The sequence below is a fragment of the Aspergillus pseudonomiae genome (genome assembly GCF_009193645.1).
Source record: "Aspergillus pseudonomiae strain CBS 119388 unplaced genomic scaffold BDV37scaffold_153, whole genome shotgun sequence".
NCBI classification, from domain to species: domain Eukaryota; kingdom Fungi; phylum Ascomycota; class Eurotiomycetes; order Eurotiales; family Aspergillaceae; genus Aspergillus; species Aspergillus pseudonomiae.
Genome location: NW_022476145.1, coordinates 18,860 through 46,742, shown reverse-complemented (window position 1 = coordinate 46,742; position 27,883 = coordinate 18,860). Strand labels below are relative to the sequence as shown.

Genomic DNA, 27,883 nt, shown 5'->3' with positions numbered 1-27,883 from the left:
TACGGGCCAATAGGAAACGGGCCTCCCGGTTCCAGGGCGTAAAATACAACCAACGCATCATTCATTCTGGACACATGGACTGGCGTGGATGAAACTGAGGCAGAAATGACGACGGATCATCTCTCCTTCTAGGCATCTATCTCATTAGGATCTTCCAAGCGAAGCTACAACTATTGTTCTGGACCAGTTGGCTCCCCGTCTCATCCTGCCACCGCCACATCAGGGCGATGATGAAGAGTTCGGTTTTAGTTCCTGAATCAGCCTCATCAGGCGCTGACAAGCCCTGACCCCGGCGTGTGGCTGGAGCCATTGTGCCGTCATTTTTCTGTGCCTGGGTCACAGTCAGGCAGAGGAGATTGTAGTAGGAGGCAGCGAACTGGCAAGTCGGACCAAACCGAGGGCTGTCATCGATTGATGGATTGATTAACTGAAGATAATCATTGACCATCATCCCTACGAGCATCCCGTCGACGATGCGTCGGTAGTGGCCAATCAGGGACGGGTGTCAGGGCTCTCCGGTTCGCCGCCTCGTCTTTTCGAACTAAATTTAATTGATTTATTTTAATTGATTTTATTTTGGGATGTATTTTTCTGCCCCTGGCAGTCAACGCAAAAAGAGAGGCGGTGGAGTCCCAAAGTCAATGAAGGGAACTTTCACTTTGGACCCTTTTCTGATCCCAGATTCCAGAACCTTGGTCTGCTTCGCGTCGAAGGTTATGTTATTATGAGGGAGCAGTATTATCTTTTTTTTTTTTTTTTTTTGATTTCCCATTTCTCATTGCATTATTGGGGGAGAGAGATGACGTCCCTCGTTGGAAGTGGTCCCATCATCCAATATGCTATCCACATCATCGCCTGTTCTTGGTATAGTCGTTCGAATCACTGCAAGATGACCGATCTCTCGCGGGCCCCCCTATGACTAGTTTAGTTTCATTTTCTGGATCTGTTCTGTGCCTTTTCCTGTCTCTCTCTGTCTGCCTTTTTTTGTTATTTTATTTTGATTTTTGATTTTTGATTTATTTATTTTTAATTTTGGGTCTAGTTTTCGAAGCTAAAATTCCCAAGATGATCGAATCTATTCCCTTTCGGATAGATTCTCCCATACTTCCCCATACTTGTAGGAAACCTACAAAAGGCCACCCTCGTCCGCTCCCCATAACCCACTTCAAACCATTAGACAATCAATCAAGCTTCAAAGACTCTTCTGTGACAAACAATCAATCATCTCTCACACCTCCTTCATCCTCCTGACCTCATTGTTCTGCCTACGATTGCCTGGGCTTCTAGACTTTGCCTTGCTCCGCCACTGGCCTTACCTTATATACGTCCTCTATCGCCCTCTTCTCTCTACCTCGAGTAATCCATATCATATCAAACCTCTTATCTACTCTACTCCCTTCGCGACAATCCATCCGCTCTACTTTCCAAACAATAATAACACATCTTTCCACCACCACCACCATCACCACCATCATCATGCCTCACAAGGTCAACCAGTCCAATTCTACTTTGGCCAGCACTGGCAGTAGCGGTGACCGGGTGGTTGTCACAGACCTGCGAGGTATGTAGTACTACTTGGACCCTTCCTATACATGATGGTCCCCGTTCTGCACCCCGGCCGTATCTCCAACTTGCACTAGGGCTGTCACTAACGGAACCGCTCTGGTGTCATAGGGTCCAACACCGGTCCACGCCGAACGCAACCTCCCGTCGTCGTTCATAACCAGGGGGGACAAATATACGACGAAACAAGACCATCCGATTGGGACAAGCAGCGGTGGAAGTAAACACACGAACGGTGCCAGCGTTTGGGTTCCGGTCACCTGCTGCTGGCCAGCGGGTGTGAGACGGGCTCTTAGTCAGCTGATTATCCGCGCGGCTTTCCCAAAGTGAGGCGAGCGATCGGCAGCGCAACTTTCTCGTTTCTCTCGTCTTCCGCGTCTCTCGTTCGAGACCGGCAATCGGCGGATACGCTCTCTCGCTCTACATTCTGGACCGCCCCTGATGCTAGTTCCCTCCCGTGGTTGACCGTTCATTCATTGAGGTCCCCCCTGTTGGGATCCCCGGATTCATACATCCATGCCCTTGTATACATACATATTCCTGATGCCACTGTACTTTTACGAGTTTGGGTTGTCGTTTGTTTGTTTTTGCCTTCTTCTTTATTGCCCTTTCCTTGTGCGCCTTTTATCCCTTACCCACTTCACCCTATGCTTCAAAGCACATGATACATTCCCCCGGAACTGGCATGAACTCTGTTGTCGTCGCCCTTCCATTGAAGCTTCAAGGTACCAGCACCCTTGCATCTCACCATGCAATCACCGCCCGAGCGAAGTCCATTAGACTTCTTCAGCAAGCGGTGTACCTACTTGGTGGTTGGGCCCCCCCGACACCATGAGCCAGTTCTGATCCCCTTTCTTCCCTTCATTACAACACGTGTATATTACCCTGTTTTTTTTTTTTTTTTTTTTTTTTTTTTTTTTTTTTTTTTTTTTTTTTTTATCTTTTTCTGCTTTCCTTTTTGGCTACTATTGATCGATCCAGATCCGGCGTTCCGCATAGCGTGGGGAGATTAGGGAATAATCTCAGGTGGTTGGCTATATCACCATTCTTATTTTTTTCATTGGGTACACATCATCAGGTCATGTCATGTCACTCACTCTCCTGGATTCTTTCTCGATGCTGGGCATTGGACTGGATTCCAATTCAACTCGCTCACTGGATTCTCATCTTACGCCCGACATGACTGGATGGCTTGCTCTCTCTTTTTTTTTTGGTTTTGGATGGAAGGACTACATTATCCTTGATTATATCTCTGTGCAATTAGTGATATCTATTGACAGCAACTATGCTTGTATAGTTAGTAATTTCGGATATAATAATATATTATAATTATCTGAACTTCGCTTCTTGCTTGATTACTTCCTGTTCAGTATGGGGTCGAGTAATTGAGGAATGGGGCAATTTTCAAGTAACTGCCGGACAAGAAAGTGCGCGGTGCCCTAAGGACTTCCAGGGCGTAGGACTGGGAGTACATTTCAGACCAGGAATGGCAGGGTGACAAAGGGGACATACGTACATGCCTTGGGACCCAGTAAAGGGGGGGAGGGAGGGAGAGCCATTAATCAAACGCCGGAATACTTACCCGGGAAGGATGAGCAAGAGTAGATCTCAGTCGATGGAGGGAATGAAAGGGCCCCTGCTACTCTGCAGAATGCAATCGAAATCGTGATACTAATCTCGTACTTCATCGAAGATAGACGAATCATCCTACACAGGAGCAGTTGTTCATAAGGTATCATGTATTGAATTCTACCACGATCTTCTCATCGCAGTAGTATACTATGCTCATCTCATCTCAGCTCATCCACCAAAATAAGACACTCCCGTGTGGTTTGTTGGGAGCCACAAAAAAAAGGGTAGGGTTCCAAGTAGAAACAAAGAAGAGGAAATCTAGAGAAAGCAGAGAGGTAAATGTGTCCAACCTGACACGGAAACGCTCAAGTCCATCCACCTGTCCAAATACCTTCTCGCTGTCCAAATCATTAGGGGTAACAAAAGCTATGTCAACACTTTTTACCTCGCAGCTTTTGCGTGGAAGATTTTTTTTCTCAGGCGCTTTTGCTTTTGCTTTTTTTTTTTTTGTCTTTTTTGGTTTCGGTCTTTTTCTGCTTTTTTTGTTTTGGAGGGGACCTCTCTCCATCAGCCAAGATTCCGAATGGTGCAGACAGCGTAGTTCTCTGCCTGTGAAAGAAAAAAGAAGTGTATATTTCATGGGAGGTGAGAGGTTATGCCACATTAGTGTATGTATTTGAGTAGGATGGGGGAAGTTCGGTCAAAGGGAGTCAAATATAGAGTCCTCAGGTCAGCAAGCACAAACTGCCACCTGGGTGCCGCTGAATGGGATAGAACTCCAACAAGGCTGAGAAAGAAAGATCACACAAATGAAATAGGAAATGATTCAATAAAAAAATGTAAACAGGCAAATGCAATTTAAGACTCGAACGGCTCGCGCTTGCAATGCTAGATATAAGAATGAGATGCAACTTGGAACTCCCAAGGGATGAAAACACAAGAAAATGGGTATGCCCTTTAGAAAAACGAAAATGCAAAAAGAGAACAAAGTTTCGACCACATAGGTGATCGGTCGAGCATTGAGAATATCAATGATAGACATAAACCAGATCGAGCACTTATGCATGAACCAAATGTACCGATGTTGTTATCCACTGATGTACTGATACACTATTGACTGAAAGCACCCTCAACTGATTTGTTGCATTCAGTAGCTAGTGGTGAATGACATTTGTGGCTGAAGGAATTGCTGCCCCTGGGTGAACGTGGCCTCTTGATATACACGAGAGTCCACATATTGCATGCTCGGTGGTGGCGTAGGGGAGGGAGAGCAAGCGCTCGTCCCTGCGACCCCTTTCACGAAGGTAGTGTTCCCCCCATTGACAAAGGCATCGTTTTCGGGTGTAATTGGCGGCGTGATATAACCGTGTGGCATGTTCGACGGATGGGGAGCCTTCTGCGGAGTAGCAAGTCCAATCTCACCGTCGTATGGTTTGGACTCGACGTTGACGTCTGAGGGTGGACTTGCTGGGGTGTAACTAGCGGCCGAGGCTTGACGAGCCAGGAACTGCTCTAGAATCTTCGACACCCTGGAGAAATGAGCCGACGAATACTTCCGGAACAAAATTTGTGAAGGCTGATGAAGCTGCTGAGACAAGCCCACCAACGTCATCGAATCATATTGTGAAGCCCACTCGGTGTGGCGTGGCTGTGGTCTGTTAAGGATACACCGCGCAAGAGCTAATGAAGCTCTAGCAAGATCAGAGGATGGCTTGGACACAAACTCTCTGTGAAATAGAGAAATCTCCGAGATGTACAATGCCATGTGTTCGACCTCCGGGTCGTATGATGTGTCTATGACAGCCATCTGAAGGAAGCTGTCCACAGTTGGGTGTCCAATCGTCCAACCCAAAGTCTGCAGGACATGCCACTCCATCTGTGTGAACATGTCGTCATCATACAGGGAGCAACACATAGACTTCAGTTCCTTGATGGTGGGCACGCGATCCTTCTTGTCACCATATTTTGCTGCGATAAGCAAGGCCGCACACCCAACCAGTTGATAATGCCTCTTGTAGACCACACGCTTTGAGCAGTATCTATCGAGGAGATTGATTGTCAAAAAGAGGGTCGATGGTAACAGCTGGAAGGCAGTGTGGGCTTCGATTAAGAAGTCGAGCAAGTAAGGGCGCATAAACCACTGAATCTCCGTTTGGATATCGATCGATTCAACATCAGGGAGGGTAGATGCCTGAGATGAAGATATTATTAGCTCAGAGTGACTCGGGTTAATTAGAGTATATGGTCACCAACATCCATGTCCAGCATGTGAGACAGAATATCATCACGGAACTCATCGCTGGCAACTTTGGACAGCTCATCCGCAATGGCATACTGGCGCTCGCGAGCAATCAATTTCGCGTGCTCCTTTGGATCCATACGGGGCGCCGGGAAGTCCTCGTACGATTCCACAAAGAAAGTTTCGCAAGGCTGATAGCTGGACGTAGGACGCTTGTGGTAGGCCATGATGTCGAATTATGTCGATCTCGACGGTGATATTATTAAAAAGAGTGGACCTGATCAGAGCGAGTCTATCAGGAAACGACGGAATTGAGAGAATGACAGTCGCCAGATTATTTCGAATTAATGAGCGGAATTAGTTGGGAATATTAAGGACCAGTGCAAAGACGATAAGCCTGAATATTGGAAAGGAGCAAGGGAGCCGGACAACTAGTTGAAGCCTTTCGTGGCCGGAGCTAAAGGAGAGACTGTTAGTAAAATTATTATTAGATATTAAAAAAGTTTAAAGCCTTGAGAGAATGACAGGCTGCAAAAATCAAAGGACAAAGAGAAAGAAATTGAGAAAGGAGAGGTGGATGAAGCAAAGATGAAAGGTTAAGGAAGGTTGATGAAGGAAGGTAAAAGTCAAAAGAGTCTTGGGAGGTGATAAGGGGGATACCCGGGGATAAGAGTACTAACCCAGATTAAAGCCTTCGGGCAGAGGGCACGGTGCAACCCTTACCGTGACGGCGAGTCTGGCATCTAGGCTGGGACAAGACGAGATGATCTGTCACCTGTGGACTGTAGAATACCAGTTCGAAAGGCGAAGGACGACTGAACGTCTTCACCCTAGGAACCGGCGCTTGGTTGCAAGCTTATTGGGGTACTCCGGAATGCGGAAGGGGAGTACAGGCACGAGCCCTATGTAGGGATAGGGAGATCGTCAGGGGAAGTCAGAATGCAACAAGAATGTTACGACGTACAGTTTGCTCTCCGGTGTATGAATGGTGTCTTGTACACGGCCGAGATAATGCAAACGGAGCGTTCAATGACCAGTTCCACAGTTAAGGGAGTGAGGTCAAGTTGAAGCGAAAAGGTATCGGGGGAAGATCAAAATCGGTCTCCTGGAGCCGGAAGAAGTCATGTCAGCCACTGAGTCCTTTCCAGACGTTTTGTCTTTCCGAATCCCTTATTTGAATTGTGCACAAGACTTCAATTGTGTGGTAATATTGTGGCTTGGGCATGTCATAGGTTGGAGTAGGAGCCGAAGTATGCCCGCTCTTGACAGTTTCCATGCCCTCCAGAGCACCTCAAGACCCCTTGAACCACCTCAGCGTTCAAGAATGCGAGCCCCTCTTGCAGATTATATGAACGGCTGATGAGATAAACTCCATCCAGAACGAAGGACCCGCGTTTGGAAAGCACCCTAATCTTCCAACCTCACGAGAACCCATCGTTCCAGCCAATTCTTATTATCCAAGGTTCTCTCAACCGGTCGCCGACCTGCCCCGATCTATCCATTGTCTAATCGTGAGGAATTGTTGAAATCCATATGCAGGAGGCCAATTGCTCCAGAGGAGAGCATGACGTTTCGGAGGTGTTGAAGGTTGCAACCGATTCAGATTTCTTATGCAATTGTCGGTTTTGAACCATTGGCATTCACCAACACATTGGGCGTATTCACACAGTGAATTTTTACCGGATTCATATCGATAAAAGACCAACGACACATGCAGATATCATTCTAGTCTTGTCCCAGACACACACAATTGACGCGGGAATGGGGGAATGGTGCTTCACCAGGGTAAGGGGGGAAATGAAAATTCTCTCACCTCCAAAGAAATCACCACAAAATACAAATCATATACACAAAAAAACGCTTATGACAGAAAAGGAGACGAAGAAAGATGGAAAAAAAAAGCCCTTCTTGGTCGTTCTTCTAACCGGCAGAAGCTAGATCAGGGGATCTCAACGTCGACGTCACGGATCGGACACCGGCGGTCAGGGGAATCGCCGTTTGAGCTAACAAACGTCGAAAGAGGAGGACGTCGAAGCAAAGAAGCTGACGGACACGGCTCGACTGGAGAGCTAGTGCAACAGGCTGAAGATGGGGTCAACAGATATAGACAATTCCGTCAACGGTATCCTTGCCGGCAGACCAGTCTCAGATCTCTCCAAGAATTGGCGGGAGGCTAGAAAAAGGAGGAGGGGGGGGAAGGAGGAAAGGGAGAGAGGCGAAGATAGAAGGAGGAGAGAAAAAATGAGGAGGAGTGATCTCTCTCCAGGCGGGTGTAGTAGAGGAAAAGAAAAGAAGAGAGAGAATCAGAAATGGGGACAGAGTCGGAGATAGAAGTCTCGAGAGTCGCTGCAGGTTACCTCTGCCCACACCGTATGGTAAAGTGTGACGCTTTTCCCGTATTGAGGATCGTGTTTAGTATTCCCAGTATTAATTAGTAGTAATAGTAGTTTGAAAGGTATCGGGTAAGCGTATGGTTCGGTCCTTGTTTCAGCGCCGTCTCAATTATACCTCACCTCGCCGACCAGCGTTGGCTGAGAGTTCTACGAACGGACCCTACTTTGCGCCTCCTAGAACTGTAGGGGGAAAAAAAAAAAAAGAATGCCATACCCAGTGCTTTGTGAAACAATTGAATGATTTGACAAAACGACGCCTTGCCTTGTCTCATGCCTACATTTCCAACCACCAGTGGCACAATCAAAGGGTATGGAGGGCGGAGGGGGCTAGACTGAATTACTGGATGATACAGGACACAGGTTTGAATTCGAGAATAGGAGTTCCATCAATCCTCAGCGGCGCAACAATAGTCGTAATGAGGTCGGTCGCCATACTACTAGTTAGTCCTGATTTGCAGAATATCGCATTGAGCATTATAATAGTACGGAGTCCTTAGGAGGGAAGTCTGCCTAGGCCCATACAGGATCGAGGGGAGCCCTTACTGAAGGGCGAAAGTTAATACCATTGATACGACCAGGTACGTAATTCCGGCCGTTTAGTAAGGTACCTGGTACCTATTACTGACTGACCGGCCGTACACGGTACAAGGTTACTTTCTACTAATTATCTCCGGCTTTCTGTGTCGTTCTTCTTTCCAAGGAGCCAGACTTTCCGTATCAAGGTATAACAATCATTGACTTTCAAGACCCATTGAGCCCTAGATTCCAGCTTGAGAAATACATATCCTACGTTGCAATGCTTGCTGACGGTCGTATTCCCTTTAATATCTTCTAATATACATTCAATGGCTAGCCTTTGTTTATCTATACAGGATATAGTTATTAGTTGATTATTTGATTTTTATTACCATTTTATTTGATTTTATTTTATTTTCGCTCTTGAAGGCTGCATCTAAACTCTCTAACCTGCACGGCGTCCAGCACCAGCGCTCCTTCGGTGGGCTTCTCGGTGGGGTGATCTCCGTCGTCACCGACCAGTCCTCACCAGCCATTGACTCCCTCCAGGAACACCTCGGGTCCTTGGCTCAGTGACCACTAATTTTTTTTAACACTTTCCATTATTGACTTACATCCTTGGGTCATAATGTGTACGCTGCGTCACTGAAAACTACACTACTGTAGGTAAGCCAGCATTTCACATTGCGGTCTGCAGCAGAAAATAACGAGTGATTATTTTTACTCCTTTCTCTTCCATTAGAGAAAGATATCTCTCTGTATATATACAAAAGTACGGAGTACAGTACAGCGATGGATAGATCCATGCCATTTATTACCGGCTATTGAGCGTATGATGAAGTCACTTTTCTCATTTGATATTTTGATTTCTCTGGTGCTGGATAACCCTAGACTACTAGCCTCTTCCTAGCATATTCAAGAATCGTAATGCTATTTGACGACTACCCACAAATTGCGGAGTAACCGACTTTAGTTTTCAGCTGCTGACGGTCTGTAAATAACCATCAATGAGTGGTTCGCATTTTACGGCGCACTTCGGTAGAGGTATGATACTACATAACACATACATACATACATACATACATGGAAGCGGTCGCGTCTCGCCGTCATAGACTGCTGACTGGCTCAACCCTGACTTCTTGTCCGCTCCATCGCGTGTCTCCTGCAGCCATTCACGACCAGTCAATGCCATCTTCGACGCCCCTCTCCCGAGCTTATGTATGTACATCCCTCGACCAGTCGACTGGAGTTTTTGACACACCAGGAGTCTCAACCATGATTTACCGTGGAGAAAGTCATATGTCAAACTTTTACTACCGAACTATGTATGAACACGACACGCCGGAGCGACGCGATATTCGGTTGATCTCGACCTTTGAACCTAATTACATGAATCCGCTACACGGGATCCTCTTTACTGATTGGTAGGGCTTTTCTTCATCTATTGTTCGCGTTTTTGACGTGCAGTTCTTCAACACATGTCCATCTCGTCATTGATGCTCCATTGTGAATGGAAACCCAACAGAAAGGAGGGGCTACCCACACTGTCGTAACAGGTGGACGATCTCATCAAAAAAAATTGTTTTACTTCCGACGCATTTGTACAACTTGCGGGGAATTGGTACTTTTTCTACGGGACACATGGCTTAACCATCGATTGTCCGGGGAGATATACTGTCACCTCACCATCGTCATCGGATCCTCGCGATCGCAGACGGCATGACTACTAGTCCACGTATATTCCACGGAAGCTATATGCGTCCTGCCGTTGGTGACACGCAGTCTATCTGCTACCATGCAACATATCCGGAGACGCTCAGTTCAGCAAGGTCTAGTCAAAGTTATAATTCTGGACACCTATCATCCAGTCAATGGCAAAAGATTTCTCCAATTAACGGCGTTGTGCTACCCCTTCTTTCATCGCTAACACCAAAAAAGCTGGTTAGATTTGACTATGGATGCAGCTTTATACACAGACACTGTGAGACGGTGCAAACAAAGCAAGGGGCGCAATCGACTGGCTGGGGGTGCTCCATTATCCAAGGCCCGCCTTATCCAATTCAGACTGTATCTGTCCATGTTACCGACCTTCAATCTCAAGTAGCATTCTAATGACTCTACTCCGTAGCTTCCTCGGGAAGCTTTCATATTCTGGGCTGGATATGATCTCCGGCCTCAGTTCGTAGGTCGTCTCCATCGTTCGGACAAAGACTATAGTATCCACCCTCGCATACATCGACATATACATACATGCCTTCCTTCATAAATTGGCAGTGGCTGAGGTGGCTGGAAGTAGTTTAAGTTCATTTCCCCCACATCAAGATGCATTACTTCTGTAACTGGGAGTCTCATTATGCAATAAGGTGGCTATTCTATCCCTGCACCGGAGCTCATTGTTCAACTTGGAACGGCCATATCCTAGCTTGCATTTTGAGGCGATCATTTCCACTCTCTACTTGGCGTTGTATCGGCTCGATCCTCGGAAAGCATGTGCATCTCTTCCGACAAAATCGAGGGATCAATCCGTGGTACGATCTAAGTAGACTATTGAAAACGGGACAGCCGTCTTTCGTGATATGCACGATTGCGTGTGGTGCTGATAATCGCCCTACTCCATTCTTCCGAGCGTCCGCTATCCAAATCCGTCGTCCCCAGTACAACCCCTTAAGGTCGCAATATTAACCCGTCATAGTTAGTTAACCCAATTACTTAAGCCAGGGATATCGCTTTAACTACCTAACTAGTTAATGTTCACTGACTTACCGACTGCATCAGATACTCAGGTACGGAGTACAATGAATCATATAATACAGGGGTAAAAGGGGCACTTGCTAACAGGGATGATTATCCTAAGACCTCAAATTCTTAGGGCGATGGCAGGTTGGAAACTCGTATCCATAATTCACTCATGTCTGTAACTCACTAGTTACCAAGCAATTGAAGTACTTATGTAATATTGTCAGCGCAACTTAAGTTCGAACTTGTCTCCTAGTAAAATATCAGGCCATTGTGACACAGACAGAGCTTAAAAGGGGGTGGGGAGGCGCAGCTTGTCGTTTACGACCTTCCGTTAGTAGAAGTTAGGTTGAAGTCTTCCTGTAGTTATATTAATCTCTTGGTCATTATTGTGATGGACAGCCTTCAAAACATGGGGTAACGACTAGGGGCGTAGTGGTGTCCTTGCCTAAATTAGCGAAAAGTGGCATTGCCGCCCCGTGTATCGATTACTACTTCGCCGACGAATATGCTCGATTACGCCTCCTTTGGGAAAGCTGAGGGTGGCAATTCCGCTACAGATAGATCAAAGGGGGTCCGTTGGGAACAGATACATATTATACTGCCGACATCCTACGGGAAGTATATCTGCATATCTCAATTTCAAGGTGACTTGGCTACTTGCGCGGATGCTCGAGGTGCCTTTCCGAGATAATTATAGACCTCCCCTTGCTGTGTACCTGCAGACCTTATATTCATCGCTTTCTCTCGTCGTTCGCCTACTTTAACTTGTCGTTGTCCTTGCACGGTCCCATGCATCGTCCGCCTATACTCAAATCGCTCAGGATGGTCCCAACAACCCAGGTGCATACTTGCTGTTACCCAAAATGGTAATACGATTATAGATTATGGATTAATGATGTTGGTGCAACAACGGACCCAACTTACTCGGCGCAGAACTATTGCATACTTTCAGGCGTATATCACTGTTTGCCTTGGAATTAATTGAAGAATTGTAACCCTTTATTTTATGTAATATATATGCTCTGGTCTGCTGTATCTGTACGTGGTAAACGATAATACAACCAGACTTCTTGATGTATCATCGAATCCTCCCGTTTAACATGACCCAAAAGACTAGGCTGAAAACGCAGTGGCGGTATGACAATAGTACTCTGTAGGCCAGTCTGTAATATAGCGTTTGCAAATATTACTCTTTTTTTTTTTTGTCTCTATTCTATCGAAAATCCTAGTTCACTGCGCCATAAAAACACACCGCAATCGGGACGCTGAAATTTTGTGCCAACCCACTGCGGATCTCGAAAAATACAGTAGCAAAGGATACTACTTCCGCCCACTCACCTTGCCACCTTGGAAACCGAACATGATGGACCGCCAGGCATCAGAAGGGACATACATAAAAGATCATCCTTGCCTGCGTTCGTTCGGTTGCCTAGAGACAGGAGACAGAGAGACGTAAATTTCTACCAAATGGCAGTCGTTCAGGGTTAATTAAGCAGCATTTTCATACTGGCAGGAAAAGTCAATCTGCAGCCCCGCAACTCCGACAGTTTGGTCCACCTACGAGAACGAATGGTTCACGATTACTTCAACGTTGGCCACATTTGTACATACAGTACGCACAAAACGGCGGTAGCCGGAAGTAGCGGCTGCGATTCTCATACTAAGCGAATTTGGATATGTCGGTATGGGAATATGGGATGATGTGGGCCTGGTAGGGCGAAAGCTGGTAAGAAAAAACCTGTCAACAAGCGGTGTTCTGGAAAACCTGAAGAACTTCATAGAATTGGTCCATGTATCAGATTCCCGTCGCATATTGGTCCAAAATAGCTCACGATTGATCTCTGGTCGCTGATCTGATCCATATCCTGGCATTGGATGAGTCGAGAGATGTTCAATACTCTGCAAATAATTATTCTATACGCCCATGGCTGCACATCCTTTGATGTATCTACTATTGTACACCTTGGCTGTGTGCATCGAGAGTATATGTAGATCTGGCAAATGCAGAAGGTTCCCCGATTTTTCTTTTCTTTTGTCTCTCTTATCCTCGTCGTTTCATTTTAATTCCCTTTTATTATCTCCAGTCATGGTTCTACCGAGCGTAGAGACCAATAATATTTGCAAAATCACAGTGGTACTATGTGGATCCACTTTGGTCTCTTCTGACAGTTCTTAAGTCAGCATTCTTTTTATGGTGGTGGACGAAACACACTTGTGCCACCACCAAGAATCATGCGGCAAGCCTTTGGTCGAAACAAAGCGAATCCATGCAATTGCCACTCTGCTCGTATAAGCCGCATATCCGTAGTTGATCAAGTGATCGAACTATTACTTTAACCTCCAATCTCCGTGTCATAACGCATGCAGCCATGTATCAATATTGCTCCCGCTCCGAAGGACACTTCGACTATACGGTAGTGTGCCCTATAATAGCCGACGCACTTCAGCAATTGAGGCATTTACATCCAACATATCGCATGGTAATCGTTTCTCACAAAGTGGGAAACCCATGCAGGGTGTGAGCCTTTAATATACTCGACAGCGAATGAAGGGCCTGCTGATTGATAACGACTACTAAGCAGAAACGCTAAAAGTCAGAACCTGCAAGACAATATGACCGTTTGTGGTAAGGCTATTTTTTCACAGTTGGGGCAGCGGAGAGCCTCAACCATGGTTCATACTTTTTTCGCTTCTTTTTTAGCTACGTTCTGACGGCATATAGAGGCGTTGTATGTCAAGTTAACCAAAATCCTCTTGTATGGCGTACTCAGGTACCTAACGCTGTACTGTATGCCGGTTCGGAAAGCCGAGAACGATACAGAGTAAGGGTTTGTACGTACATACATACAAGGCCAAGTGCTAGGGTAGAAAAGGCTTAGCGTGAAATCTACGATGGGTCCGATTGTAGTGTAAATAAACGACTCCACATTTAACCCCAAAGCTCTACCAAAAAAAAAAAAAAAAAAAAAAAAAAAAAAAAAAAAAAAGAAAATGGAAAATTGGAAGAATAATTAGACGATTATTCAGCTATCGCTCGATGCTTCGTCCAATGATAAGTTGCTGAAAAAGAAATCTACACTTGGTCGTATACTAAGAGTGCTCTTTACAGCAAATCTATAGGTATTCAGTAAGTCAGTTGCTTCACATTTGTCACAGGCTCGCAGAAAACAAAGAGTCGCGTGCGAGACACAAATACTGCGCGTCCTGACCATTTTCTCTCATTTTCGACAGTTGCATGGCGTCATTGATTGACTCGCGTCCCACGTTTCGGGTGCCCCGGCCTGGAAGTTATGAGCCACGATCATCGATGCGAAATTAGGTTCCCAGTCATTTCTATTCTAGGTAACTAATCTCTTCATTTCAGTGGTTGACCCCAGAATGTCCCCTTTTCTTTCCGTCCGACACCTTCATCGAAAGACCTCGAACTTTTGTCCTTCACCAAACCGTTTGGCGGGATCTAACAGACACGCTATTGATATCGCCAGACAAGCCGCGTTTCCTTGCCTACTGTTTATCCAAGCCCTTGACCAGGGTCGCGCGGGACCATTCTTCCCCGAAGTTAAGGGGGTCGCGATGACATAAAGCGTAATCTCGCCGCGATGCTTGGCGTGGACTTCAGAGGCCCTCTATGCGCGCTGATTCGATGGTCGCCTGAGCAAAGCCAGCGCGCTTATTGCCAAAACGGCGTGTCCTTTCCCTGCCTTGATGCTCTCCAGTAATCCTAGTCTAGAAGCTTTCTTCCCGCGTCCGTTCGTGCCTTACGACCAGGATGGAACCCCGGGGTTAATTGGTCCAGCGATGGTTCATCGAGCTAATGGCTGGTTTTTCCACTTTTCTTGTCCAAATGTTGGATTCCTTGCAAGTTCCCGGGGAATAATATATGGACCTCGCCTGCAATTGGATATGTGCCACCCAGCATATCAAAATGCTAATTTCGGCAGACACGCCTGGACCAATACATCAGCCACCTCCTGAATCGAGTCAGACATAATAACCATTATTACTAAAGATAATCCTGATGGCTGCACACAGTACGCACATGCGTTGTTCTCATTGATTAACGGAACCCAAGATCCGACCGTCTTCCACTCTTACGCCCTACCATGGGATTCGACCTTTGACCATATTTGGAATCCCTACAGTTGGAGGTGTCCTTACAGGGCATAAGGCCACTGCCTTCTTCAATCTGTCGAGTACTTAGTGCCAATTCCCATAAATTGAGGCATTCAACATCAGCCTCTCGCCACTTGCCATTGGTGCCATCCTACATCGTCTAGTGGCTGAACTTTAAAAGCGTATACGAGCGGAACTCTATGAAGTCGTCGCACGACTTGGGGATTGTTGGGAACCATTTTTACCAGGGGCCAGCGAGGGCCAGTTCTTCAAATGTGTCGCATAGCAAACCTATGCCACCATGCAAACATGCAATGGCCGCAAGAAAGCGTCAGTTAGATGTAAACACAGCGCACCCACTGCTGCACAGTCAACGCTGGTCGCGCTTTTGATGCTATCAAGTAGAACTCGCGCATAGCTACTGTGCCATGAATGCACGGCGCTGAAACTTGGGCATCAGTCATGAGGCAATGGTCGCGTAGTTGACGCCACCGCGGAAAGAAGGTAAAGAGAGGAAGTACTCCAACACAGCTTATCGGAAACAGATCTGCAATTCAGTATGCCCTCATATTTCCAATCGAGGTATGGTATCTCTTAGAGTTTCATTGAGCCATGGATCCCATCATCTTGGGTGTCGAAACAAAAATAGCCAGCCAGGATATCATTGATATTGATCTCTTTGAACCATTTTGAGCAATTATGGCAAATCATCCGATGATCTGAATCATGAATGCTTATCTCCCGGGGATTGTCTTCGACTGGTTTGAAAGTGGCGTCGTCTGAATGTGTGCGGCTCAGTTCGATTCCCGTTCACGGCATGGATCGTGCCTATCAAACAACACCCCCGCAAGCGCACAGCCCGAGATCGAATTAAACTGCATATCGCCCATCTTGGGGCCACCCCATTCAGCTGAGCCTGGTGAATCCATCGGAGAAATTCAGAGAATCCTTCCCCACTCGCTAACAATCTCTGGTTTCTGAACATTCGTTCTTGATGCCGACAAATAAGGTTGCCTAGCCATACAGAGGCACCCCCTCTTTTAACCAGAAGACAATTGAAGTCCACCTTCTTGGAGTCTCTACGGCCCTAAATCCCGTGGAATTGACCCTTTTCTGTGGTGTGGTAACCCGGCAAACCTGGATCATTGCGCCCTATCACATCATTCGAATAACGGAGACTGCATCGCTAGCCGTCTGCTGGTAGCATGCAAGGCCGGAACTATAACCGGGGCTTCTCTGACGTGGCAGTCCGTCTATATTAAATGGACCTATATGGACCTATCAAATACAGCGCATGTGAGGCTGTCTACGACTGATAACTCTTAGGTGAAGTGCGAGAAGATTCACTTTTGCTGATACGCTCTCTTGGACCGGCTTGCACCACGCTAATTTGGAATTCAAGGTCACCTACAGCTTTGCATGCGTATGTCGCTTACATACAGGACTTCGCGCTACGCGTTTTATATGCTTCAAATGATAGGGGACATGCATCCCTTGACTACCTGCGTGCTTCAAGAACCTAGTCATATGGTGCTTTGGCCCACCACGAAAGTGTACCACAAGCACTGGAGTAACAATGATAGGCTTTGCAGTGCCTATTTTCCCTGTCAACACTGCTTGGCGTTATAATTTGAAACTAGAGCAGGGAGTTGGCCATACTACATTTTGGGAGTTCGCCAAGGTGAGTATCCTTGGTAATTGGTGTCCCACCACGCTAGGCGCAAGTTGTCTCGGTGCTTCCTTCAGCTGAAACAAAGAATATCTCTATAATCATTCCCGGGTATTGACTCGTTGGAAGGCCCTTGATGCGATCTCTAGTTGTCCTCCAGAGTAGCATTACGCCAGAGTGCAGACTGGGCTTTGATCATCAGATCAGTTTGATATTTGCTTTTTTTGTGTTGATGACATACAATCGCTCCTCATTTGTTAGATATTCTCTTGTATCGGTCAAAACTATTGTCGGGACCTGAAAGAGATTTGAAATACTAGTATATTAATTTACAGTACATACTATGTGCATTTCATGATCGTACATCAATTGGTTTTCCTTTTTGCTAAATGATGAAATAATGCTTTTGTGAATAGTTCCAATCTCAATCTCTAAAGAAGAATAATGAGAGATTAGGTAAAGAAAGTAGCCTCGTGCTTTGTCTAAGTTTCTTGCTTGATGCTCTACAAGCAACAATGGGATGATCACGTGATCGAGCACGTTTGGTGGAACCTCCGCGGCGCTAAAAATTGTATCAAAAAAAAAAAAAAAAAAGACAGAGAGAGAGCAACATCAAGGTCACAACCACAACAGTGACACCTTCGAAATATCTTTGACTTTTTCTTTATCAGCAACGGAATGATTGTATAGCGGTCGGCTCTACAGGTTGAGAGCCGGGGTAGGTCTTTTTTTTCTTTCCCAACGAGGATCTACTTCATTTTTTTTTTTCATTCCATTCAAGCACAAGCTTCGTCGACTTTTAAGCTCGATTTTACCGCATTACGCCGTTAATCATAATGGATATTCACCGCTGCCGCTTCGTTTCTTATAACCCTCAAGCGATCAATGCGCTCGCATTCTCCCACCCTCCGTCTGCAGAACTTGCGGGACGTGGTGTCCCTACCCTCCGACTCGCGGTTGGTCGCGCAAATGGTGATATAGAAATTTGGAATCCACTGCGCGGCGCATGGTTTCAAGAGACTGTTCTCCGTGGAGGAAAGGATAGAAGCATAGAAGGACTTACCTGGACACTCGATCCGCCTGAGTCTGGTCCCGATGGTTCAAAGATCCCCGGAAAACTGCGCTTGTTCAGTATCGGATATTCGACTGCGGTAACTGAATGGGATATCGAACAAGGCCGTCCCCTGCGTCACTCAAGTGGAAATTATGGTGAGATTTGGTGCATAGCGGCTCAGCCAAGATGGCAGCCTACGAAACGGGGCAAGGATGGCAAGTGGCTGCCTCCAGCGGAAGGAGAGTACACCGGACAACACCTCGCCGCGGGATGCGCGGATGGATCTATCGTGATCTTGTCTACGGCCGACAATGATGTCAGGTTCCTTCGTCTTATGCGACCTTCTACAAAGAGAGCCAGGGTGCTTAGCGTCACCTTCCAAGATCGTAACACTATCGTGGCCGGCTATGCGGACAGCTCAATCCGCCTGTTTGATATTCGGAATGGTCAACTCCTGCGAACAATTTCTTTGGGCAAGGGACCGACGGGTGGTACGAAGGAATTGCTGGTCTGGTCTGTGAAGTGCCTTCCCGACGGCACTATTGTATCTGGCGACTCTGCTGGTGAAGTTCGTTTCTGGGACGGCAAGAATTACTCGCTTATCCAACGACTCAATTGTCACGTGGCTGATACTTTGGACATCGCTGTGAGTGCAAATGGAGACACAGTTGTTAGTGGAGGTGCGGACCAGAGGACAGTCGTCTATAAAAAGAAAGCTGGGGAGAAGGGCGATAAGAAAGGCCGATGGGTGGAGGTGATGCACCGGCGGTACCATACCCACGACGTGAAGACCTTTGCTGTCTACGAGACGAGGGACATTAGTGTTGTTGTTTCTGGAGGTGAGAGTTAATCTTATATTCCAAGCATTGGCAAAGTTGGCTGACAAGAATCAGGACCTGACGCCACCCCGGTTGTCTTACCTTTACGTGAGTTCGGAAAAGAGCACCACAGAAAGCTATCGAGTCTGCCTCAAATACCACAGCTTGCGTCTTCGCCTTCATCTCGACTGGTCATGAGCTTCTGGGATAGAGAGATTAGCATCTGGCGCCTGTTCCGCGGCCCCACATCGTTGCAAGACAACCTTGATGGACAGAGGCACCGGTTGGTTGGAAAGGTCCTGATCCAGGTATGTGAAGATCAACCAGTATCGGCGCTTATGAAGTTCATTTCTAATGGACTGTTCACATGATAGGGCGAAGAGAATATCACCTCAGCTATGCTATCTTCCGACGGAAAGATCTTAGTCGTTGCTACGATATCCAGCGTCAAAGTGTTTTCTGTTCGGCGGCGCAAAGGTGATGAGAAAGGAACTCTCCGCATACAAAAGCTTGATATCCCATCTGCACTCGCCAATGACGGAGCTCGAGTCGTTACCGTTTCCCCCGATAGTCGGTGGATCTGCGTCGTTCGTCCCAATAGTGCTACCTACTTAGCCAGGATCAAGCCTGCTTCATCGCCTCAGGAGAAACCCCAGGTCCTAACCCAACTCGTTAAACTTAACAGAGCTACTCGTCATGCTCGCTTTGAGAAGGCTTCCCATGGTACCTTGGGAGAGTACGAAAAGACCATCCGATGCGCCGTGTTCTCTGAAAACAGCAAGATCTTTGCAGTCGGAGATCTTTCTGGGTGTGTGGATGCCTGGTCGCTAGAGACAGCTGAGTCAAAGACCTCGGCGAAAGCCAATGCTGCCGAAGACTCCGATGATGATTCTGATGATGAGGATGAACAGCCAGTGGTGGAGGGTGAGCGTTGGACTCTCACAGCCGCTGAATCGCCAATTCCTCGTCTCAAGTCCGGCGTACTACTGTTGTCCTTCCGTCCTCTGAACTCGGCCGGAAAGAAGTTATTGGCCGACGATGCGGGTCAGGATTCTAAGGTTGAAAGCCGGTTGATGGCCCTTACGAGTGAGCACCAACTGGTGGAAGTTGATGCTCTTGATGGAAAGTTGTCGGATTGGTCAAGGAGAAACCCTAAAGCCTTCTTACCCGAAGAGTTTAGAGGTGTAAAAGATCGCGCGATGGGCTGTGTTTGGGATTTGAACGAGGCCCGTGAACGTCTCTGGCTCTACGGTACCTCTTGGCTGTGGATGTTCGACTTGAACCAAGATTTTCCGTCTCCAGAAGAGCTGAGTGCTTCGGCAGACACTCATGATGATGGGCAGAATTCTATGCAGGTTGCGAAGAAGTCTTCATCCCAAAAGCGCAAGCGTGGGCTTCTGGATGATGAGGAGAATGACAGAAAGAAGCCGAATACCGGTGCCGGTGACAAGATTCCATTAGCACAGTCTGACGTTTTCCCTGGTTCCAAGATTCGCAAGATCGTAGGAAGCGACGAGTCGAAAGCTGAATTGATCTCTCTTGAGAAAGAGCGTCCTCGTGGGGCAGATGAAGATGATGAAGCATACGATCACGATGAAGCTTATACAGCCAGCCATGATTCTAACCTGGCTCGCCTACGAAGAGGAAACCTCGAAGGTAGCGTCAGCACCCCCAAGAAGCAGCTTAACAAGACCGCTGTCAATGGCGACACGCCTTCTCAGAAACAGCTGGTGCAGGCCGCGGATAACTCACATTCGGCACGTCGTTGGTGGCACACATACAAGTACCGTGATATCCTGGGAATTGTACCCTTGAACCCTCAGGCACCAGATGAAGAATCACAGGAACAAGAAGATAGTGGTAACTTAGAAGTCGCAGTTGTGGAGCGGCCCATGTGGGACGTTGAGCTTCCGGGTCGCTATGTTAGGGACTATGAGTGATCAAGTCACCCTTAGGTACAGTGCATTAGACCCGAGTGAAGATGTGACATTGGAGTATCATGTGCGGGTCGGCATGGCAAGCGATTCATCATTATACGTTTTTCTTTTCTCGCCTTTGAATACTGTCCGCTGGAAACCCACCTCCCAGTTGATAGGGCCCCGATGTCTGGCGCTTTTGTACAGGAATATCCATTTCTCCTTGTTCGGCTAGCAGGATGTGCTTTTTTTAGAGACTCATACATACAAAAGTTATTCATACAACGGTGATGCCTGATCGATTATTTGCTTTATCGGCGTGTAGGCAACGAGGATGTTGACGGTCGCCTCAGGCGCCACGCGGCTAGCAGGTGACTTGGCATCAGTCAACCATCTTGTAGCTCTCTCCTGCTCTCTCCATCTCGGATCTTCTCCTGCTTCTTCGTCAGCGTCGTATTTGGCCACGTCATACTCTTTAGAGTTGGCGGGAATAGTATTAGTTTGCACTGTTAAAACGTTGATGCCTCGTATTGTATCACCATATATACAGTCCTTATGCCCTTCCCGAAGTTGTCCCTCGTTTAGAGTGGTACACTGTACTTCTATCCAATAAAGCTCCTCAGCTGTGGAATTTGTATTCTTTGAGGAATTGCCTTGGCTCCTAAGTTCTCTTCAAGTTACCAGTCTGAAAACTATGTTCAACAGCAGCCCGCATTGCATCATCTGTGGTGCAAAGATTACATATCGTGACCGCAAAGTCTCTTGGAAAAGAAACTTTCGTGCAAGTCTGTGCTGAGCCGTTCTCCCCCCTCAATACGGTGGCTCTGTTGATGGGTATTTGTGAACTGACATTTATATAGTTAGATGTGATGGCAATTCTCAGTTAGATGGGGAGCCTTTCGTTACAGGAGTGGGCAGCTATGTCCCTCCAGAGATCCTTTACAACTGTGCTGCACCTTCTTCTGCAGAACAGCGATGGGATGATAACTTTGTTTGGACAGAGGAGGACATATTTCCCCCGCTGATAGGTGACACACTCCATCCGCAACCTGGGTTTCTTCTCCATGAATCGTGCTGGGAACTACTACGGGGCATGCTTCACCCCCATGCCGTTCCTATCCAGCGGTTGTATGATATTTGCCTCTCATGTCCAGCGCACACAGAAGGATGGCTGGATTGGGGACACAACTACGGTGGGCTCATGGACCAACGTCCCGTTGGGGGCTATCCATGGGAAGACGTATATATTGCGGGCTATATAAGACGGTTCCTATGGGACAAGAGTTCTCCCTTGACGCTGGCCACGTCAGATCCATTAGACGTATTGGAGGTGCAGCAAGCGCTTGTTGGTTCTCAGGATAGACGAGAGAATACAACAATGACCAGTTTGATATCATCCGTTTCGATAACCACCGCTGATTGTTTTCAAAAGCTTCCTCAAGAAATCCTGGAGCAAATCCAGATGCTTCTACCATCTCGCAGTGTTGCTGACGTGCGTTTAGCATCAAGGTCGTTCGCTGCATTGCCGCTCACGCAGTCATTTTGGGCTTCAAGGTTTGCTTGCCATCAAGAGCGTGGGTATTGCTTCGAGGCTAGGGATTCACTATATAGTGGAGCTCACGCACTGCGCTGCAGGGATTGGAGGGCTTTCTTCGAGGATACAGCAGTGACACCAGATTCATCTAATGAGTTGAAGAATCGAAAGCGGATCTGGTGTTACTTGAAGAATATAGCAGATCTAGTTCTTGATCAACCGTTGGTCAGTGAAGGGATGACCAGGGAGCTTGAACTATGGCCAAAGGAGCCTGTGCCGGCATGGAGACCAGTTGGAGGAGACTTTTCCGTACGGTCGAACGGAGACTCCCCTTACCAAATGAAATGTAGGGTGATATATGAACAAAACATCTCAATCACCTCTTCGATAAGATCAATTGGGGTTTCCTTTCGAGAATTAAGTGATAAGAAATATGTCTCGGGTCTTCGGCTCGTACTTACAAACAATGAGGAGCTTAGACTGGGCTATGTCCTTCCATGTAAGGAGAAACACGTGGAGCTGAAAAGCGAATGCTTTGACTTGAATGGGTTCATTGCCGCTGTCAGCCCTAGAGGTGTCATGGCACTCCGTGTTGTAACCGGACAGGGAGAGATATCCAACTGGGTGGGCTTGTCAGAAGGCCTGCCGCAGACAGTCCGGCTGTGTACGAAGACGGCAATCCACGCTTTGAAATGTTCCTTCGATGTGAGCTCAATCTTATTTTCTTAAAAGATAGGCATTGCTGACAGAAATGATCTAGGGCTTCAAAATGGTATCTTTAGCTGTTCCCACCGAGCTTCAGCCGCTCTTCCCTGACGATACCAGAGGTGAACACCTACCCCTGCGAACTACAGGACTTTGGTATCCAGGGATCCCTCCCTCATCCTACCATCTCCACGACGATGTATTCACCGGTCGAAACATCCCTCTCCTTGACTACCGTCCACTTGTGCATGTCATGTTTGGTGGAAGACGGGGCAACCTCCTTAAGTACCTAACCCGTATCTCAGTTACGGTGTCCAACGCAGCAATCGTGGGGATAGACTTCTTCTACACAGATGATTCCCCCGTAAAGCGTCTCCAAGCTTGTCCCTCAACAGATAGCAGGGACGACTCTGTCAAAATCCCCTTCCTGATCGATGGACCAGGGGGTGAACGGTTAACAAGTCTCCAATCGGACGGCGATTTCCTCCGAGCGTCCGCTGGCTACGGGTCGTACAGAATAAAAATAACGTCACTAAAGGTAAACCAAACCCACCATTGCAACTACCAGCGCATGTGTGGACTACAGATCCAGCTCCCCACCGTCAACTGGGACATCACATACAAGCAACCCATGAATATCTCCCTCAACGACAGCCAATCTAGATAACCAAGCAGATACACAAGTCGACTAACAATGCACCTTAGATAACGACAAATACAAGGCCCAAGCCCTTCATCTTCCAACAAAACGCTATTCCGGCCCTGAAACTCCCCGCCGGGGGCTTTCCTCCTCGAAAGTCCAGGAAACCAGAAATACTACCCGGTACTACCTTGACGGGTATGTATTTCATGTATGTAAGTATTCGTCTTTTCCTTTATTGGGGTTTATCTGTGTTCGACTACGTGCATGTATGATTCCGGATATGCATTACATCTACAATTCTCGTCATTGACATGGCTTGAACCTAGGATTCTCAGTTTGCTATGAGCAGTATCGGGCCCATTTCTGAGGACTTAAGTGAAGGAAACCTTCTGCGGGACACTAGCATAGAAGAAGAGATACGGACGCGAATTTCGGGGAAGCAAACCCCAGGCCAATGCTGATTAACAAGCACTAGTAGTTCAAATTTCTTAGCGTACGGTATGTTCACACAAAGATCACTATTCTTGGAATTCTGGTACAGTTGAACTCAGCAGTCTTCTTTGTAAGGACATGTGCATGGATAGTGAAATGTGTACAGAAGCCTTTGGATAATAATAGTCCTTCGGGAAAATCTAAATGAGCTATAGAGACCATCCCATGTCCGAAGCAATATGGATAGAAGCAATGATAATGGGAACCAGCATCATATGAATCTGCGACAAAACAAGAGAAGATAAGGGGAAACCAAAAAGATATCATGACACGTCAAACCATGTCTCATCGACATGGAATTATCGAGAAGAAAAGCTGGTCAAAATACACAGACTCCTATCGCCTTTAGCTCTCAAATGGGTTTTCACAGGTGCCAGAAAATCAGATTCCCCGCACACCTTGTCTATTCATTATATGCGTAGAAAAATAACCGGGACCGTATACATAGCGAAGTCAGAGCATAGCTCGCTAAATCGGCGTAGGACTTGCGATGAAGTCAATTTGGGTGAGTGCCTCATGGGGCGAGCAAATCGCATCAAACGCCCTTGTAATGATGGAGGATGGGTCCTGATCCGCCCAGTTTGCCAATGGCAAACCAAGCGGCGTTTGGTTGGGAGCCGGCATTGCTGCGTTGCAAATAAGGAGTCCCAGAAGGCCAGCACCCGAGGGATGCACATATCGACGGGGAGTCCGGCGCAGGAACGATTTTCATGATGTGTTTGCCCAATCAATTCAGACGGACTACGCCGTGACTGAAACGGGTGAGCTTAACGTCAACTGAGCCCAGGCCCAGATCGCTTCGGTAGTGACATATGATGCATGCCGACTTCTTGGCAACGAATCACCAGGACGTCTAATAACTTTGGGCTGATACAATTGCAGGCTGCGGCAATTAGCACTGGAACCGAAAACACATCCAAAGAGGGGGCTTTTAAACACAAATCTCTCGGCGTTGTTGCACAGCGCAGAGATGGGTTTCCTTGGCGAAAAGGGGATCAAGTAAGGGAGAACTTACAGGACTGTTGAGCATGCTATTCCGCTTATTCCGCCCCTTCTTGATATGATTCTTCAGTGCGGTGGAATCCAACGGTTTCAACAACTCGAAACTGCACAGGAGTTCGTCCGAGACAGACATGATTGCTCCCCAGTTATCAAACTCTCCACAGTACTGCAAAGGGCCGTTAGCAAATACCAGGGGTTCGCTTCACGCTAAAACAATGCAATAGGAGCGACTAGGGAAACACTCACGTTAGGGGCAGAAAATACTGTGACTAGAATGCGATCCTGGTAGAACTCATAACCGTCCTCCACTACCATGTGGGCTCGGCATACCAAGTCGAAGTCATGCCGTTGCAAGAAATTCATGATCACTTTCTTACCAAAGCAGTAACTTACGCCGCGCTCATTAGGCTCCCAATCCTCCTCCATGTCCGCCGGATCACTCCAGAGAAGGTCATTAAGCAGCCCGTAGTCGGGAACGTCAGTCGGACGCGCGATCCCCCGGATATCGTCCATATGGGAGAGACTTGGTGAAAGTCCGCCGTGGACACAGAAAATTTTGCCAGCTACAATAGAAGCGATCGGCAAGCAGTTGAACGTATCGATGAAGGTCTTCCAAATCTTGATGTTGCAACGCCGTTTACATTCATCATAGAACCCGTATACACGGGTAACGTTGGCACATTCATGATTGCCTCGCAGAAGAAAGAAGTTCTCCGGATACTTGAGCTTATAACACAACAGAAGCAGAATTGTCTCCAAGCTTTGCTTGCCCCGATCCACATAGTCACCCAGAAAGAGGTAATTCGAAGACGGGGGGAAGCCACACATTTCGAACAATCTGATCAGGTCGGTGTATTGGCCGTGAACGTCGCCCACAATCTTGACAGGGGCCGACAGCTCTAAAAGTGCAGGCTGACTGAGGAATAGCTCCCGAGCCGCACTACAGATGGCGGTGATCTCTGCATTCTTGAGACAGACAGTCTTGGTGACCTTAGTTGAGTAACCGGCATCCAGCAGACGTGTGATCATGTCATCAAGGTCGATAGACTTAAGAGCGCCCATTCCCATTCCTGGAGACGAGGATGTATCATTCAAAGGTGTGTTCATGATGAAATCCAGGATTGGATTCAGCTGATCTTGCCGCTTGATAAGAATGGATTCGCCGACTTTCTGTGACGATCCCGTTGGAGCAGCACCAGTGGGAGGCGCATCCGACACGTGGTCAACCTCTCCGCTTTGCTGCATCGCATCGACATCCTTATGGCCTCGTTTCAGGCTGCTCGACAAGGTGGGAGAGGGAGGTGGATCCGGGGCATCGAGTTGAGAAGCTGAGTCATCGGCACCAGGAGATTGAGCAGTCAGGTTGGTGGAGCTTCTTCTACTCCCGGTTGACTTGATCGACCCGGCATCGGACTTATCCGTCTGGCTCCCCGTGGACAGAGCTGACGTGGATGCGCGAGGGCTATCGCTGCTACGGATCTTAGATCGAATAGAGCCCCGAATAGACCGAAGAGACTCCTTCGTGTCGGAGCGAGAAAAGGATGGGTAGGACTGCAGAGAGTCGCCAGGGCCAGAATTGCCCTTGGAATGCGACTGACCCATTACTGCAGGACTGGATGTCTGCCAAGCTCAGAGGCGGACAATTGACGAACGATATACGTCAAAAGATGAAGGGACCAAGGCTCTGCTTGGCGTTGGAATGCTGGCAGCCGTCTTGGCTGCTGTACAGTTCCAACGGCTTATGAGAAATTATATAAAGGGGAAGGCGAGATCTGCCGTTTGAAAACCAGGAGAGGGAGTAGTGATCGTCCAGAGGGATAGAAGGGACTACCGTGGCAGCAGGATCGGGCTCAATGTAGGTTATCGCTGGGAGGGTATAGCTGCGGTAGCCGACTCCAGCGGTGAGGGAAGGTAGGACAAGCGAAATCAAGAGGTCCGGTGCAGGATTTGGCGAGGTTATGGATGAGGAACCGACGGAGAAGAAAGTGACGGTACCAGGACACAAGCCACCGGCGAGCTAGTTAGTCGGAAGGGAAAGCTCCGATTCGCCCGAAGTAAGCTTCTGCGATAGGACGGTTAGCGATGTCGATATCATGCGGCACCTGGGATGGGTGTGCTGAGCATAGGTGAAGCTGAAGCTCGGGAGTGGTATGTGGAGGCAAGTGGAAGGGAGTCTGAATGGAAGAGATTTGGGTTGAGTTGGTGGAGGGGAGGGGGAAGAATGATAGGGTGTGAGAGAGAAAAGAATGCGTCATTATGGGGGTGGGCAATAGAATGGAGAAATGGATGGATGGGGGTGGATTGCACCCATGACAAAACCGTTATTAACTTACCCAGATGGAACTCTTGTAAGTGACAACAGTGATCTGCAAGAGAGGGGGAGGGAAATCAACGATAACAGCAGAAAACCGATCAACGGGGGTTGTTGTAGCGACGCAGGTGAGTGAGGTTGCAGAGCGCAGGCTAACTTTTTGATCGGGTTCTCGCCTCAAACCCCAGGCTGTCGTTTTTTGGTCTCGATCCTGCAGCAACGGATGTGGCATGTCCGGATCATCTGCCGGACCGAGGGAGCTCCAGCTACTAATTTGCCTTCGTGGCCTGAAGATGGGATTGGTGCCTAGCAGTGGATATCGGTGGAGCTACTAAAATAACTCACCGTCGTCATTCAGACTTTATATTCGGTTGGAATGGAGCCCACCTTTTTATACGGCAATCAGTTAGGTGAAAACCCCAAGAATAGAAAAAAAAAAAAAAGAAAAAAGAAAACAGAAAACAGAAAATGCAAGAAAAGAATTCTAAAAAAGTTCAGGGAAAAAAAGAACCTGAGCGAGAGAGCCAAAAGGAAAAGAAAATCGAGATTGCTAGTCACTTGTACGGAGTACCCAGTCGGTCTTCCCATTCAACTCTCGATCAAC

At 47.5% G+C, this 27,883-nt stretch overlaps 8 protein-coding genes across 8 annotated transcripts; 5 read left to right on the top strand and 3 right to left on the bottom strand.

Moving 5' to 3' along the window:
• Positions 1-1,476: 1,476 nt before the first annotated feature.
• BDV37DRAFT_276875 (uncharacterized protein) lies at positions 1,477-1,787 on the top strand (the record flags this gene model as incomplete). Its single annotated transcript, XM_032085645.1, has 2 exons — positions 1,477-1,561; positions 1,675-1,787. 2 exons carry the CDS (start codon positions 1,477-1,479, stop codon positions 1,785-1,787), a joined length of 198 nt encoding a protein of 65 aa, XP_031934851.1.
• Positions 1,788-3,202: 1,415 nt separating this feature from the next.
• BDV37DRAFT_55404 (uncharacterized protein) lies at positions 3,203-4,048 on the top strand. Its single transcript, XM_032090864.1, has one exon. The coding sequence runs from the start codon at positions 3,345-3,347 to the stop codon at positions 3,813-3,815; it is 471 nt and encodes a 156-aa protein (XP_031934850.1). The 5' UTR covers positions 3,203-3,344; the 3' UTR covers positions 3,816-4,048.
• Positions 4,049-4,282: 234 nt separating this feature from the next.
• On the bottom strand, positions 4,283-5,601 carry BDV37DRAFT_289354 (cyclin-like protein; the record flags this gene model as incomplete). Its single annotated transcript, XM_032088441.1, has 2 exons — positions 4,283-5,326; positions 5,389-5,601. The coding sequence occupies 2 exons, from the start codon at positions 5,599-5,601 to the stop codon at positions 4,283-4,285; spliced, it is 1,257 nt and encodes a 418-aa protein (XP_031934849.1).
• A 1,337-nt stretch (positions 5,602-6,938) lies between these two features.
• On the top strand, positions 6,939-7,680 carry BDV37DRAFT_55401 (uncharacterized protein). Its single transcript, XM_032090863.1, has one exon. It carries the CDS (start codon positions 7,144-7,146, stop codon positions 7,549-7,551), a length of 408 nt encoding a protein of 135 aa, XP_031934848.1. The 5' UTR covers positions 6,939-7,143; the 3' UTR covers positions 7,552-7,680.
• Positions 7,681-12,135: 4,455 nt separating this feature from the next.
• Positions 12,136-13,694, bottom strand: BDV37DRAFT_276873 (uncharacterized protein; the record flags this gene model as incomplete). Its single annotated transcript, XM_032085644.1, has 6 exons — positions 12,136-12,171; positions 12,634-12,730; positions 13,235-13,303; positions 13,486-13,556; positions 13,592-13,596; positions 13,667-13,694. The coding sequence occupies 6 exons, from the start codon at positions 13,692-13,694 to the stop codon at positions 12,136-12,138; spliced, it is 306 nt and encodes a 101-aa protein (XP_031934847.1).
• Positions 13,695-17,410: 3,716 nt separating this feature from the next.
• ura7 (small subunit rRNA maturation protein UTP4) lies at positions 17,411-20,771 on the top strand. The gene is made up of 3 exons (XM_032090860.1): positions 17,411-18,697; positions 18,752-18,984; positions 19,051-20,771. The coding sequence occupies exons 1-3, from the start codon at positions 17,641-17,643 to the stop codon at positions 20,614-20,616; spliced, it is 2,856 nt and encodes a 951-aa protein (XP_031934846.1). The 5' UTR covers positions 17,411-17,640; the 3' UTR covers positions 20,617-20,771.
• Positions 20,772-21,022: 251 nt separating this feature from the next.
• On the top strand, positions 21,023-24,158 carry BDV37DRAFT_55310 (uncharacterized protein). Its single transcript, XM_032090861.1, has 5 exons — positions 21,023-21,377; positions 21,453-22,831; positions 22,887-23,369; positions 23,537-23,686; positions 23,801-24,158. The coding sequence occupies exons 1-5, from the start codon at positions 21,287-21,289 to the stop codon at positions 23,933-23,935; spliced, it is 2,238 nt and encodes a 745-aa protein (XP_031934845.1). The 5' UTR covers positions 21,023-21,286; the 3' UTR covers positions 23,936-24,158.
• A 591-nt stretch (positions 24,159-24,749) lies between these two features.
• Positions 24,750-26,964, bottom strand: phzA (putative serine/threonine protein phosphatase). The gene is made up of 3 exons (XM_032090862.1): positions 25,215-26,964; positions 24,982-25,134; positions 24,750-24,849 (listed from the first exon to the last, which is right to left on the bottom strand). The coding sequence occupies exons 1-3, from the start codon at positions 26,568-26,570 to the stop codon at positions 24,820-24,822; spliced, it is 1,539 nt and encodes a 512-aa protein (XP_031934844.1). The 5' UTR covers positions 26,571-26,964; the 3' UTR covers positions 24,750-24,819.
• Between the last annotated feature and the right edge of the window lie 919 nt (positions 26,965-27,883).

Bases quoted from the DNA above. Each gene is read 5' to 3' on its own strand.
- ura7 (XM_032090860.1), top strand. From the start codon at position 17,641: ATGGATATTCACCGCTGCCGCTTCGTTTCTTATAACCCTCAAGCGATC. The intron at 18,698-18,751 runs GTGAGAGTTAAT...GACAAGAATCAG, and splicing joins TAGTGTTGTTGTTTCTGGAG to GACCTGACGCCACCCCGGTT. The intron at 18,985-19,050 runs GTATGTGAAGAT...TTCACATGATAG, and splicing joins TTGGAAAGGTCCTGATCCAG to GGCGAAGAGAATATCACCTC.
- BDV37DRAFT_55404 (XM_032090864.1), top strand. From the start codon at position 3,345: ATGCTCATCTCATCTCAGCTCATCCACCAAAATAAGACACTCCCGTGT.
- BDV37DRAFT_55310 (XM_032090861.1), top strand. From the start codon at position 21,287: ATGTTCAACAGCAGCCCGCATTGCATCATCTGTGGTGCAAAGATTACA. The intron at 21,378-21,452 runs GTCTGTGCTGAG...ACATTTATATAG, and splicing joins GAAAAGAAACTTTCGTGCAA to TTAGATGTGATGGCAATTCT. The intron at 23,370-23,536 runs GTAAACCAAACC...AATGCACCTTAG, and splicing joins TAAAAATAACGTCACTAAAG to ATAACGACAAATACAAGGCC.
- phzA (XM_032090862.1), bottom strand. From the start codon at position 26,570: ATGGGTCAGTCGCATTCCAAGGGCAATTCTGGCCCTGGCGACTCTCTG. The intron at 25,135-25,214 runs GTGAGTGTTTCC...GGCCCTTTGCAG, and splicing joins CAGTATTTTCTGCCCCTAAC to TACTGTGGAGAGTTTGATAA. The intron at 24,850-24,981 runs GTAAGTTCTCCC...TAATTGCCGCAG, and splicing joins ATAGCATGCTCAACAGTCCT to CCTGCAATTGTATCAGCCCA.
- BDV37DRAFT_55401 (XM_032090863.1), top strand. From the start codon at position 7,144: ATGGTGCTTCACCAGGGTAAGGGGGGAAATGAAAATTCTCTCACCTCC.